Source organism: Rattus norvegicus, chromosome 1 (assembly GCF_036323735.1).
Source record: "Rattus norvegicus strain BN/NHsdMcwi chromosome 1, GRCr8, whole genome shotgun sequence".
Classification (NCBI taxonomy): Eukaryota; Metazoa; Chordata; class Mammalia; order Rodentia; family Muridae; genus Rattus; species Rattus norvegicus.
This window is the reverse complement of record NC_086019.1, coordinates 103,172,278-103,186,429: the sequence shown is the minus strand read 5'-3', so window position 1 is coordinate 103,186,429 and position 14,152 is coordinate 103,172,278. Positions and strand designations below refer to the sequence as shown.

Below are 14,152 nucleotides of genomic sequence, written 5' to 3'. Positions count from 1 at the left end.
ATACTTAAATGCTGGCTAGATCTTACATTCATACAAATGAATGAGCAAACACCATTAGAAATGACAGATGTGTCACTTGCTTTCTGGCACTTAAAAATTCATGTTCTATAACACAGGGAAACAATGCTATGATTTCCCACAAACTTTCCAACAATTTGGTAAATATGTACCTTAAACCAGTAACTACAGAGAGATTTATCCCAAATCATTATTCAAGATTTCTTTATATGACAATGGTCCTTTAAACGTCTAATACAGGGCCAGGGAGATGGCTGAGTCAGTAAAGTCTCTGTTTCACATGCATGAGGACCCGAGTTTGGCCCCACAGAACTAAGGTGAAAGGCCAGGAATGATGACGCATTTGCAGTATCAGTGATGTTGAGCTGGGAGTTGAAAACCAGTGGGTCCTTAGAGCTCACTGGCCACCTCTAGGTTAGACTACTTGGGGAGGGTTCAGGTCAATAAGAAACTGTACCTCAATCAAAAGAAGGAAGGTGTCTATAAACGCCTAAGAAATGACACGTGAGGTTGCTTTTGACATCTGCTTGCTCTGACATCAGAGACACACATCCTCTGAGCATCAGTCATCACCATCAGAGCAGCTGGGATCACATCTACATGAGCCTTGAGGTTGGACCTGTGGTCTCTTTATAAAGTTCCCTCATAAGGGAGGGTGTGGAAGGCCATCAACCCCTCAGCTGTTATCTCAAGTACCCGTCCCTGTCAACTGGTCTGTAGCCTCACTGACTTGGAAGACGCTGAAGTAAGACTATGGTAGATTAACTAAAGAAGGGACATCATCTATGTAGTTATGGGCAAGTGGTCATCCATGCTGGGGTGAGACTTTTAAGTACTGTGGAGGCTCCCGAAGGTATCCCTCGCTCATGTTCTGAATGCCCAATAAACTCATCAATCCCTGAGTTGGGTTTTGGTGAAATACTCGAGGGGGTAGATATCTCTTTTCTCAAGAAAGGTTCTCGTAGTACACAAGAACCCCCACAAACGCGTGCACCCAGACTAACAGCAACGCACGAATGTGGGTATCTGTACTTCTTACAAATTATTTTTTCTCTAAAAATTATTATTTCTTCTAAAATAAGCAATGCATAGCTATAATTAGGTCTCTTTATTTAAGTTAAAAACATGGATAAGGAATTGACTTTGTGGTAAAGCCTTTCACATGATCAGTATCTATAGTGTCAGGTCTACTGGGTCTACTGAAATATGACTTGTGTTTGAAACCCACCTTAGGTTTCTCGGCACAGAATGAAAGACGAGCCTTCAGCTGTTGAAAACTTTCCCAGTCGAGGACATTTTCTTCTGTTTCAGTGCAATGATGTTCCTTCAGCTGGTACATATGACCCAATGATTGCACACGCTCGCACCGAGCTCCTAAGGATTCTCACCAGGGTGAGTTTGTTGGTGAGACGACAACTGTGACTTGCGCAGGAAGCCCTTCCCGCATTTGTGACAGACGAACGGCTTTTCACCGCTGTGAGTTCTGCGGTGTACTTGTAAGGAAGATCTGCCGCCGAAAGCCTTCCCACATTCAACGCACACGAAGGGTTTCTCGCCTGTGTGGACTCTTTGATGCTCACTCAATTGAGCTTTAGAAGACATGGCCTTCCCACAGTCGCTGCATACGTAAGGCCTCTCCCCAGTGTGGATTCTCTGATGTGTGCTGAGAACTGAACTGTGGCTGAAGGCCTTCCCACAGTCAGGGCATGCATAAGGCTTCTCACCCGTGTGTGTTCGGCCATGCACTTGAAGGTGGGACTTTCTTCTGAACGACTTCCCACAGTCACGGCATTTGTAGGGCTTCTCACCAGTGTGGATCCGGCGATGCACGGGCAGGTGAGATTTATTACTGAATACCTTCCCGCAGTCTCTGCACTCATAAGGCTTCTCCCCTGTGTGAAACCGACTGTGCTTCCTCAGATCCGATGCATAGACAAACAATTTCCCACAGTGGCTGCATGCATAAGGCTTCTCCCCAGTGTGGATTCTCTGATGTGTGGTGAGGACTGACTTTTGGCTAAAGGCCTTCCCACAGTCAGAACACACATAAGGCCTCTCACCCGTGTGTATTCGAAGGTGGACCTTCAGGTGGGAGGCATAACTGAATGACTTCCCGCAGTCGTGGCATGTGTAAGGTTTCTGCTTTGTGTGAGCTTCATGATGCGCCTGCAGGCTGGATGGACTGGTAGTAAGTGATTTCAGACAGTCAGGACATTCATAACGTGTCTCCTCTCTGCTTGTTCCTGGATGAAAACTCAACTCGGATTTCTGAAGAAAGGATTTTCCACATATGTGGCAAATAAAATGTGTCTCTAAGTCTAGCGTGTTCGTTGTTTGCTGCTCACATGAAGCTGACCCGGCAGTGAAGGCCTTCTCATCTTTGGTATACTCAACCGGCTCGTCCTGAGAAAGAATCCCATGCTGCCTAAGTGGTGACCTAGGGCTGAGAACGTTGGCACACTGGTTACCTGTGCATGCTCTCTCTCCTGTGCTGTGAGTTGTACACACAGCACTGGAAAGGCCTTGTGTGCACAAACGACAAGAGTCCACAACGCCATTAGGCTGCTTTGTGGCACTGCTTTGATGCTCGCTGTCTGTTTGCAGGTTAGGCTGCAATGTCTTCTCACACGGGCAACGTCTCGGAGATCCCTTTTGTGTAGAGATGAGGTGGGGGCCTAAAGGAATGGATCCCCCGGCTGCTTCGCATCCACCACAGTTGTCTGTGATTACTGCTTTCTGGCTGAAGAAAGCACCAGGACTCGAGGGTGGGATCTGGTTTTGCTGATCTGTCTTTTTAGGGTCACCACCCTGCCACGGTTCCTCCATAATGGAACAGTAAGAACCACCTCTAGTGATTACTCTTGATGCGTCCCTTGGAAATGCGGTGGTCACACAAATCTGCTGTGGCGAGTCATGCTCTGACTGCCCTGTTGAGAAGAGATGAAGGGACAGACACACAGTGAGCTTGACGGAGGAGGAATCAGAGTCCGAACACAGAGAAGTCTGTGTCAGGTAGAATGATTTTGACGACGGTGAGAATGGTGAGAAATGCTCTCATGGCCCTTATAATATGCTGCACATCTATGCAATGTAGCAACTTTCTCTGTGGTGGACACATAAACTCAAGAATCCTCACAACCATCCCCACAGTGCACCTACACCCAGACACCTTGCTTTCCTCATGAGGAAACAGAAGCCTCCGTCAGAGTAGCCAAGATCGCTTACACAATTTGTTGGGAAATTGGGTTTGGTGAAAGATAACCAATTTATGCAAGAGGTCTAGTGCTATGAATACAGAAGGACAAACAAGTAAGGGAGAAAACAGACATGGCTATCACTGGGCACAGTCAATGGCAGCCAAAGTCAAAAGAGAAGGATGTAGGCCGTTTTCTCACGCGTGCTGTTGCTGTACTATTCTTTCTTTCCCTTTGTAAGGATTATCTATAGACTTCACCCACGCTCCACAAGCCTCTGCTCCTAATCTTTACACTCTCGAGTTTTAATTTTCTTTATATCTTATTTATCTACTTAATGTATTTGTGACTGTGTTCACATATGTACATCTGTTTAGGAGGCCAAAGGTTGGGCATCATCTTCAATCACTTTCGATCTTGTGCTTTGAGATTCCCAGCACCCACATGACCACTCACAACCATCTGTAACTCCAGCTCCAGGGGACTCAACACTCTCTATGGCTATCTAAGCACCAGGCACACGTGGGGTACACAGGCATCCATGAGGCAAAACACTCATACACATAACTCCAATATAGCTCAACACCACCAATATAAAAGTGGTCAATTACTCGTAACTCTAAGCATTTACTCGTATCCTCTAACTCAGTGGTTCCCAACCTGTGTGGGTGGCAACCTCTTGCAGGGGTTGGGGATATCAAATGATCCTTTCATAAGGGTCATATATCAGATATTCTGTATATCATATACACATAATATTTACATGAAAAAATTTTTTATGGTTGGGGGTCGCTACAACATAAGGAATTAAGGGATCACAGCATCAGGAAGCTTGAGAACTACTGCTCTAACTCAACTAAGTTTGCTTGGTTTGGTCTTTTGTTCCAATTCAAAATTACTTTATGGGGTAACCATTTTGGAGTGCCCTCAAAATCGACTCCCATGTCACCTCAGACTGAGGGTTATGCTACCTCCTATGGCCCCCAAGAGCAGTCACTCCCCACGTCCTCCTGTTGAGGGCGGCATCTCAAACAGCCTTTCCTTAAACACTCAGGACACACAAAGGCACATTCGAAACTCGAATGTAAAGCCTGTCTGGTTTCATTTCTGCTGCTGTGACAAAACACCCCAACCAAAAGCAATTTAGCGGGTAAAGGACTTATCGTAGAGTACCATTCTAGGTTAGCGTCCCATCAGTTCAGGGAGTTTAAGGTGGTGGGATAACCAGGATAACTGAGGCAACCTGTCACATCACGGGCAGTGACTAGAGGAGGAAGACTGAGCACACGCATCTCTCCAGCTAGCTTGACTTCTGTACTCCTGCACAGTCGGGGACCTGGCTGCAGGACAAAGCTGCCCACACAGCTGGCTCTTCCCAGATCAGCGAAGGCAATCAGTACAGTTCCCCACAGACCCGCCTAATGAAGACAATCCCTCATTAAGACTCTTTCCAGATGGTTCTACGTGGTATCAAGTTGACACAATTCGCCAAGAGATCTGAATAGAAGGGTCTAAAAGGTAATAAGAAAGATGGCTGGGCCCGCAAGATGGCTCATGGGTAAAGGTGCTTGCCATCAAGCCTGATGACCTGAGTTTGACCTCTAGAGAACTGACTCTGCACGTTGTTCTCAGACCTCCACAGGGGTGAGTGTCCTGTGCTTATCCAGAGAAATTAGTAGAGACATAAAGGTAGTAAGAGACGATGATACAGGAACATATAAAACAGGAATACAGTGGTGCCACAATTAGGGGGACACAAAAGAAGATTCAGGATGAAAAAGGACACTTAATGAAGAGATAAATAAATGGGGTGAAAGACTCAGAAGATCGCAAAATGATAAAACATACGAAAAATAATATATACATAGAAAATCTCGTTACATAACAAGTAATGAGAGGTTCTAAATAATTATGAGACGATGTCACAGAAGAGCCTAGAGAGAGCTTGGTGCTTAAGAGTATCTGCTGTTGCTGCAGAGGACCCAGGTTCAGTTCCCCCCCACACGGGTACTGTCACCTAACTCTAGCACTCTTCGGTCCTCTTCTAATACACACACACACAGACACACACACGCACACAGACACAGACAGACAAACACACACAGAGACAGACACATGCACACACAGACAGACAAACACCCACAGGCACAGAAACACATACACACAGACATACACACACACAGAGACAGACACATGCACACACAGACAGACAAACACCCACAGGCACAGAAACACATACACACAGACATACACACACACAGAGACAGACACATGCACACACAGACAGACAAACACACACAGGCACAGAAACACATACATACACACAGACACACACACACAAAGACACACAGAGACAGACACAAGCACACAGAGACAGACAAACACACACACAGAGAAAAACACACACACATGCACGCAATCTAAGAAGCAAAAATAAATAAGAGGGAAACATTTATTTTACTAAGCACAAAAGCAATACATTAACGAAGTTGATAATGTCAACTATCGACAATTAAGATGTACAAGCAGCAATCTCTTTTTGATTTGTTTCATGATTTCCAAACATGGCCTGAGAGTTTGTACAGACCATCAGAAGTAAACATCAGCAGGTTCATCAGCATGGATATTCCCCAGTAACCACCTTTCTGTCCCTAGTACACGCTCCTGACAAAATGTAGTACAGTGCTTTCTATGAAAACTGGGGGGTTGGGGATTTAGCTTAGTGGTAGAGCGCTTGCCTAGCAAGCACAAGGCCCTGGGTTTGGTCCCCAGCTCCGGAAAAAAAAAAAAAGAAAAGAAAAAAAGAAAACTGGGAGTGGGGGTGGGGGCGATGTAGGAGCGCACTACTGAGGGGATGAGTAAGCCAGTAGGCTGATCACACCTCTCAGCTATCTACCTCTACCTGGTAACAGTCACTCACCTTGACCACACCTCTGATGTAGGAAATCAACCTGCCCCAGTCGTGTGTCCTTTCTGTTCTTCATCTGGAGGATGGCCTCTGGCCTGGGATAGCCTGTGGATTGGAAGGACATTGAGTTTGTGTGCACCTATCTTCTCGGGCTTTAGAGGGTATCCAATGAACTCTGTGTGGGCTAAGTACCCAATTCAATGCCAAGCGCTACACAGAAAGTGACATTTAGAAGGTGCCCAACAGGGGTCAACGAGGACAAGTAAAAAATCACAACAGACCTCTGACAGTCCACCAAATTCTACAAAATGAATATGAGGCCCACCCTGGACCCCCAGCCAGCCAGGCTGACCCACTGCCATGCTCACCCACTGCCAAGAGGTGGCTGTAGATCTCCAGCATCACCTCCTGGTACAGGCATCTCTGGGCAGAGTCCAGGTGCTGCCACTCCTCCTGGCTGAAGTCCACAGTCACATCCTCAAAGGACACCAACCTCTGTAACGACATACTCACTGTGAATTACTCATTGAAAGACAGTAGACGTGTGTTTTTGGTGATTCCCCCACCCCAGTTATACCATTAAACTTCCCACAGAAATACTGATTTCACATTTTACGTTCAGGCATAAAGAAGTATATAAATAAATATCCTGCCATGGACTGTATACTATGTCTCAGTCACTCCCACGCCCAAGGAGGACACAATTCCTCCACTAAAATTCTGTATGTAGGCTCACAGCTATTAGCTACAATATGCTTGTCTAGAACGGTGTGGGGGCCGACGTTACAGCATGTGCTTCACTGCTCAGGCTGGCAAAACAGCACATGTAAAGAATCAGCTTAGGCCAAAAAGGAACATTTTATATACACAGAGAAAGTATTGGGAGGGACAAATTAAGGAGCGGTTGTCATGCACCATAGAGCACAGCGGCTTAAACTGTAACTGAGAGGCTCGAAGTACAATAGAACACCTTTCTCCAGGAGGGAGGGAGGGAAGGAGGGGGAGAGACAGACAGACAGAGAGAGAGATTGGGAGAGAGGAGAGGTAGGGAAATCCACCATGAATTTAGGGAGCAACAGAGGGCTCTATTGGAGGTCCAAAGACCCCTTCCAGAAGTAATAAAAACCTAGCAGCTGGACACAACTGGGTGGGGGGGTGAGTCTGGGGACACGGCTTTCACAAACCAATAACCATGCTGGGGGTATCACTGACACAACTGCCCAAATTGTTCAGGCCTATGGAGGCCACTCCTCAGCTGTGCTCCAAGTAGTAAGCCAAAAATACTCTCTGGTTCCACAAGCTAAACTTGAATACACCTAGCTCTTTGACAAGCTAGTCCTCTCCATCTGGGTTGAACAGAAACAGGACTCCCCAGGGAGTCATAGATGGGCAGATAAACCCAAGAAGCAGCACAATGAACGTGTCATGAAAAGATGAGGAAATGCTGGAGTTTCAGCTGTCCCCAGGTCCCGCTCTTAGCTGGAGGTTCAAGGTTGTCCCAGGAACAGAGCTCACAGTCTGATACTTCCAATGTCTCCACTCTAATTCTGGGAAATGGAACCAAAGTCGCCTCTCCTCACCTCACATGACCCATCCTGCTCCTCTGTTCCCAGTCTCTGGGACTTCTGACAGAAATTCACGTCAGCGGCCATGTCGTCTGGATTTCCTCAGGATTCGGGTGAGCATGAGGAGCCTTTGAGTAGAGCTGACGGGCGGAACTCAGCTGCGTTTTGTCAGAAAATCAGCAGCATGAAGGACTTGGCCTGACCCAGGAATCTACGAAGACACCGGAAAGTCCTGGAAAGTCAGGGGCTGTGGGACACTCAGCCAACATCAGCTCATGAAGTTTTGAGGGCCCCTGCCTGACTCATTGATGTGTTCACAGACACATCAATGAGTAGTAGACACGGCTAACAAAAGCCCAACTCTTTCTTTTTTGTTTGCCTTTTTTTTTTTTTTCCTGTGTCACCATGGCTGTCCTGGAACTCACGCTGTAGACCAGGCTGGCCTTGAACTCAGAGATCAGCCTGCCGCTGCCTCCCAAGTGCTGGGATTAGAGGTGGGTGCCACCATGCCCAGCCCGATTCTTACTTTTATGAAGATCCAGGGAACAAACATAAGCAAACAAAAGACCATGATTTTGAACTGATGGTGAGGAAGAATTCAGAGGGGATTCCCTCAGTCTTCAACTGTGAGAAGAGAAGACTTTAAGTGACAAAGGAGGATGCCCGTGTTCCACAGGCATCAGGAACCATCAAGTCCTCAGCACTTGCCTGGCAGTAAAGAAAATCCACGTAATTTACATAATATACAAAACGCACATAATATATAAATAATGCATCTGCTTAATGATGTTCTAATCTACTACAGGCTTCTCATTCGCAGTTTAAGCTGATATGTTCTAATGCGGAATGGCAACTGCTCCTTAATTTGTCCTGCCCAACATTTGTGTGTGTGTATGTGTGTGTGTGTGTGTGTGTGTGTGTGTGTGTGTGTGTACTTGTAAATGGTCCATTTTAGCCCATGCAGAGTCTATGTTTGCCGTTTTACATGTCTGAACACTCCCATCTCTGAGCACTCACATCAGGGGCTCACAACCACCTGCAATTAAGCTCCGGGAGGATCTGAAGCCCCGGGTTGCCACAGCACCCAAATTCATGGGCACAGTCCCCAAACAGGCACGCATCACATGACTAAGAGTTGAAAACCAAAAACTGACTAGAAATCAGCAAGTGTCAACTCAATTTTACTTAACTTTCACTCAGTACTGTCAACTGTATGTCACTGAAAACCATGTCCCTGGTTTTCAAAGGGGCAAATGAGGCTGCATGCTGTTCCATAATCAGACTCAAGGTCACTAAGAGCAAGTGCAGGGCATGAAGTCTCTCCTCTGCCCCACAGAAAACAACACGCATTCCTATTATCTTGAGGAAGAGTAGAAAGGCAATTGTGGTGACATAGGAGGGGAAGCTTGGGAGAGGAAAAGAGACCTTTATCCTAGGGTCCCATCTTCTCTCTATGCCCTGAAAGATGGGCAACTTCAGATGCTACTGAAGCCCAAATGGCCAAGGGCAACGTGTTCTCAGAAAGCACTGGGCAAAGACAATACATTAAGTTTCCATTACTTAGAGCCACACTATACATTTTTTTGGACATTATTTTTATTTACATTTCAAATGTTAGTCCCTTTCCCAGTTTTCCAGACATAAGTCCCCTATCCCATTCCCCTCCCCTTCTTCCATAAGGGTGTTCCCCTCCCCACCCACCCTACCCCTGACATTCCCCTACACTGGGGGTTCAACCTTGGCAGGACCAAGGGCTTCTCCTTCCATTGGTGTCCAACAAGGCCTTCCTCTGCTACCTATGCAGTTGGAGCCATGGGACAGTCCATGTAAAGTCTTTGGGTAGTGGTTTAGTCCCTGGGAGCTCTGGTTGGTTGGCATTGTTGTTCTTATGGGGTTGCAAGCCCCTTCAATTCTTTCTAATCAATCCTTTCTCTAATTCCTCCAACAGGGGTCCCATTCTCAATTCAGTGGTTTGCTGCTGGCATTCACCTCTATATTTCACATGCTCTGGTTGTCTCTCAGGAGAGAGCTATATCCGGTTCCTGACAGCCTGCACTTCTTAGCTTCATCAATCTTATCTAGTTTTGGTGGCTGTATGTGTATATATATATATATACACACACACACACATACACACACACACACACACACACACACACACACACACACACACACATATATATATATATATATATATATGTCACATGTGGGACAGGCTCTGAATGGCCATTCCTTCAGTCTCTGCTCCAAACTTTGTCTCCATAACCCCTCTTAGGAATATTTTTGTTCTGCCTTTTAAGAAGGAGTGAAGCATCCGCACTTTGGTCATCCTTTTTCTTGAGCTTCATGTGGTCTGTGGATTTTATCCTGGGTAATTCAAGCTTTTAGGCTAATATCCACTTATCAGTGAGTGCATACCATGTGTGGTTTTCTGTGATTGGGTTACGTCACTCTTAAAGACAACCTGAACCAGCCTGGCTCCAGCTATAGGCAGACATAAATAGACCACTGCTAGTGCCTGCTACCCATCCCCCATCTCACCCCCTTCCCCAAAAACAAGCCCTTAAATATTCAAGAGTAGAAAATGACTAACGGCCAAGTTTACCCAACAGCAACCCGCATATATGACAAGGTCATATATCTACTAGCTTTAAAATAAACAGGAAATGAAATGTAGAGGTGAAACCCCAGAGTTGGGTTTTTTTTTTTTTTTTTTTTTGAGGAAACAGAAAAATGAAAGAGGAAGGTTAAGATCCCATATAACTTTTGTCCACTGATTTCTCAGCCAATTAAGGAAAAAAAAAACCTTTAAATTATCTGGGAACTCCGAGTTACACAACACACTCCTGTAAGACAGCACTTAGGAGGCAGAAGCAAGAGGACTGCTGCCAAGTTTGAGGCCAGCCTGGTCTACTTAAGTAAACCTCTGGCCTAAACTTCTGCTTGGGGAGGTTCAGATTAGCCACATCAAGCAGAAGTAGAAGTAATGAACCGTGACCTGAGTCAGTCTAGAAACACGGAGATTTAAGATTGCTGGTCATGAGGTTTACATTAGGAGGTAGTACTGGCGGGATCCTCGAAAGTGGAGGCCAGGGTGCTAGGTACTGCCCGATGAGGCTATTATGAACTTCCCCTCCTCTTTCAGCTTTTCACTATGACTAGCTAGTCTTCTCAGTAGGGGTACTGGCCCATCGCCAACCTGCCTGGGATGCAGAACAAGCACTTGCCCTAAAACTTGTTTACAGCACCACCTTCTCAACGGCTGATCACAGATCCTTGCCATGTTCATAGGGGTCCCAAGGCCATCACAGACTCACCCACATACCTTCAAGGACCCCAATATTCATCACGGTAATTAGTAAATTTCAGTATTTTCTTTCTCAGCGCCAACTCCCCTACGGGAACTATTAGGAAAATGGCCCAGATCCCCAGCATTTGAAAAAAGGCTCCTCTCCCAGCTGTTCGAGCGCACAGCTACGAGCTTGCAGATTGTTCCATCCCTTCTATCAATTCTGACACGGTTTAGGCTTGGACAGACCAAAGATGCTGCCGCATCTCTATTCACTTTTTCACCTCTCTCATGCCAGTGTCTGATTCGGACTCCAGCCAGTCAACGACTATGTAAACACAAACATCAAGCAAGCAGCACGGTCGCCCTCACAGACTCACCAGCCCCAGGCTCACGGTAGCCGGCTCCACCGCCACACTCTGCGACCCTGCTCTCTGGACTCCCACAGGTCGCTCCCCGCCCCCAGCTCAACCACCGCATCCCCCAGCAGCTGCGTCAGTCATCACTCAACACAAACCAGCGCTCAGCAGTACAGCATCCTTCCGGCACCGGGGCGGCTCACCTCACACTGCACTCAGAAAGCTCTGCACACGGCACACCCGGGTAGACGCTAGGATTCCCCGGTGTTCAGAATCCAAACTCCCTCGGCGTCCTGGTAACGATAACAACCAACCACGTGAAGATCTAAGCGGAAATCGACGCTCTAGGACACTTCTGGTTAAAATGAACTTTTCCGGCGGAAGTCGGTATTCCCTATAGCCCCTATTGCTTGCAAGCACAAAAGTTGTGTTGCGCATGCCCACCAACCACGTGTGAAATTACTCTTTGCCAATAGTTATAATGGTGTAAACTGTGCCCCCACCACCCCCACGCGCCACGCCCCAGCCCCATATTGTAATGGCCATGTCCATATTTCAATTATGCGGAAGACATCATCAGAATAATTCACTTCCATACATCCATGGACCATGTGGAGTGTCACAGAATAAAAGTCTGAAGCTCCTTGGGTAGACTCGCATTTAAGAGACAGATATATTGTATATTCCTAAAACTTTTCTCCGTATTTTTTACACAGACTTAAGACTGTTTCCTTCTAGTTTTCTAAAACTTGAAATCTAGGTAGGGTTATCGGGAAATGCGAAGTGAAGCCATGGAACATTAAAGTTCTGAAATAAGCCTTGTACACCATAATACCAAAAATTAACCGGTAAGCCCCACCTACCGAGGGACCGATAATTTCCTGGAATGCTGGGAATTGTAGTTCTTGGAAAACATCAAACACCTGGCAAAGTAGAGTGGCCTATAGGTTTGTTCTTATAAACTCCTGCAAGACGTGGCTAGAGGCCACTCTTAGCTGGGAAATTTCAGGGAATGGCTCTGAACTAAGTCCATCTTTTGGTCAGTATTTAATATTTAATAAAGCTTGCTTTAAATTTGGCCCAAAAAGCTGGAATTGGTTTATTCTCTGGCGAATCTCAGGGTTAACACATGCTGGGAACCTGTTATGGTTCCCTAAGGAAAAGCGTCTATTCTCGCTTATAGGTAAAAGTTACAAACGAAACAAGACAGAAATAAACAACAGCAGCAGCAACAACAAAAACCAGTGCATAATAAAAACAGTGTTGAAGGGGCTGGGGAGGAGGAAAAAAGAATGGGGAGGGGCTGAGCAGTGCAAATACCCGGAACAATAGAATGAAGATTGTTATTCCTAATGGGCAGTATGAGAATAAACGGAGAGTGTTGAAAGTCTCTCTAGGGCTAACCCATGCTAGCCCTGGCTGGCCTGGACTATCTATATACCAACTGTTGGAATCATAGGCACGTGCCACCGTGCCCAACTCCACATATGCTCTTGTTCTTCTCTCTGAGAACAGACTACATGAGTGAGACCAGAGCTTTAGGGCCTGAGGGCAGATCTTGTCATCCTTACTGGACGTGGTTACTGGACCTAGGTCTGTCTAAGCCTAAGCAGTGTCAGGATTGATGGAAGGGATGGAACTGTGAGGTCTGTGTGTGTGCATGTAGCTGCCAGGTCCAACCACCCCTCCTAGTCATTTGTTTGCAGTTTTTCTTTAATTGCATATGCATGGGAGTAGGGGGAAGGGTATTTGCCGCTTAGAGCTTAGAGAGTATCCTGGCTGGGGAAGGGGTTAACTGAAGAGAGACCTCTACTTAATAACAAAGAACTGATCATCCCTGCCACACTTGCGTGGTATTGTATCCTAATAACTTTTCTTCTTCACTACCTCTGCTGGGTGGTGGGCTGCAGGAGAGGTTGAACACCTATTAAGAATAGGTTGCGGGGTTGGGGATTTAGCTCAGTGGTAGAGCGCTTGCCTAGGAAGCGCAAGGCCCTGGGTTCGGTCCCCAGCTCCGAAAAAAAAGAACCAAAAAAAAAAAAGAATAGGTTGCAACAACAGATTGGGAAAAGATCTTTACCAATCCTACAACTGATAGAGGGCTTATATCCAAAATATACAAAGAACTCAAGAAGTTAGACTGCAGGGAGACAAATAACCATATTTAAAAAATGGGGTTCAGAGCTAAACAAAGAATTCACAGCTGAGGAATGTTGAACGGCTAAGAAGCACCTAAAGAAATGTTCAACATCTTTAGTCATAAGGGAAATGCAAATCAAAACAACCCTGAGATTCCACCTCACACCAGTCAGAATGGCTAAGATCAAAAACTCAGGCGACAGCAGATGCTGGCGAGGATGCAGAGAAAGAGGAACACTCCTCCATTGTTGGTGGGATTGCAGACTGGTACAAATGTAAAAGGGGGTGGGGTTGTTCTATGCCTGCCCTTGCTCAGGGAAATGAGGAGGCTTTTTTTTTTAATTTTAAAAGCTTCAGGCACTATAGCTGGGTCCTGAGGACACCCTTGACTACAGGCTGCTGCAGCCCACACCAGGTCCCCTTCTCATCCATGGGAACAGTGTCAGTCTTACTGTCTCATTCCCTCTTGGGATGATTCTTAGAAAACCTCCAGTCCACTCCGCCTGGCTGGCACTGGACCTGAAGGACTGCTGACTTAATTGCTTTTGCAGTCACGTTTGGCCTCACCATCCTTTAGATAACCAATCCTAATGGACACCTAATAGCATCCTAGACCCCAATGTTATTTGAGACTTATATAATTACTGTCAGTGATCAAGGAAATGGAAAGGGATTCCCAC

General features: G+C 46.2%; 1 protein-coding gene across 11 annotated transcripts in view; it reads right to left on the bottom strand.

The window, feature by feature from the left end:
* Zfp819 (zinc finger protein 819) overlaps window positions 1–14,152 on the bottom strand; it is a 58,634-nt gene that overhangs the window by 35,774 nt on the left and 8,708 nt on the right. For 4 of the 11 annotated variants that reach the window (XM_039111789.2, XM_017589129.3, XM_063261741.1 and 1 more), the window contains 5 exons: window positions 11,537–11,626; window positions 7,701–7,896; window positions 6,489–6,615; window positions 6,133–6,225; window positions 1,112–2,945 (listed from right to left, as the gene is read on the bottom strand). In XM_039111789.2, the coding sequence (XP_038967717.1) occupies window positions 1,393–2,945; window positions 6,133–6,225; window positions 6,489–6,615; window positions 7,701–7,772 (1,845 nt within the window). In that variant the 5' untranslated portion in view covers window positions 7,773–7,896; window positions 11,537–11,626 and the 3' untranslated portion in view covers window positions 1,112–1,392. Of the gene's footprint in view, window positions 1–1,111; window positions 2,946–6,132; window positions 6,226–6,488; window positions 6,616–7,700; window positions 7,897–11,354; window positions 11,627–12,196; window positions 14,130–14,152 lie in introns of those variants that run through there. The other 7 variants (XM_063261747.1, XM_063261731.1, XR_010052073.1 and 4 more) reach the window with 7 other exon arrangements.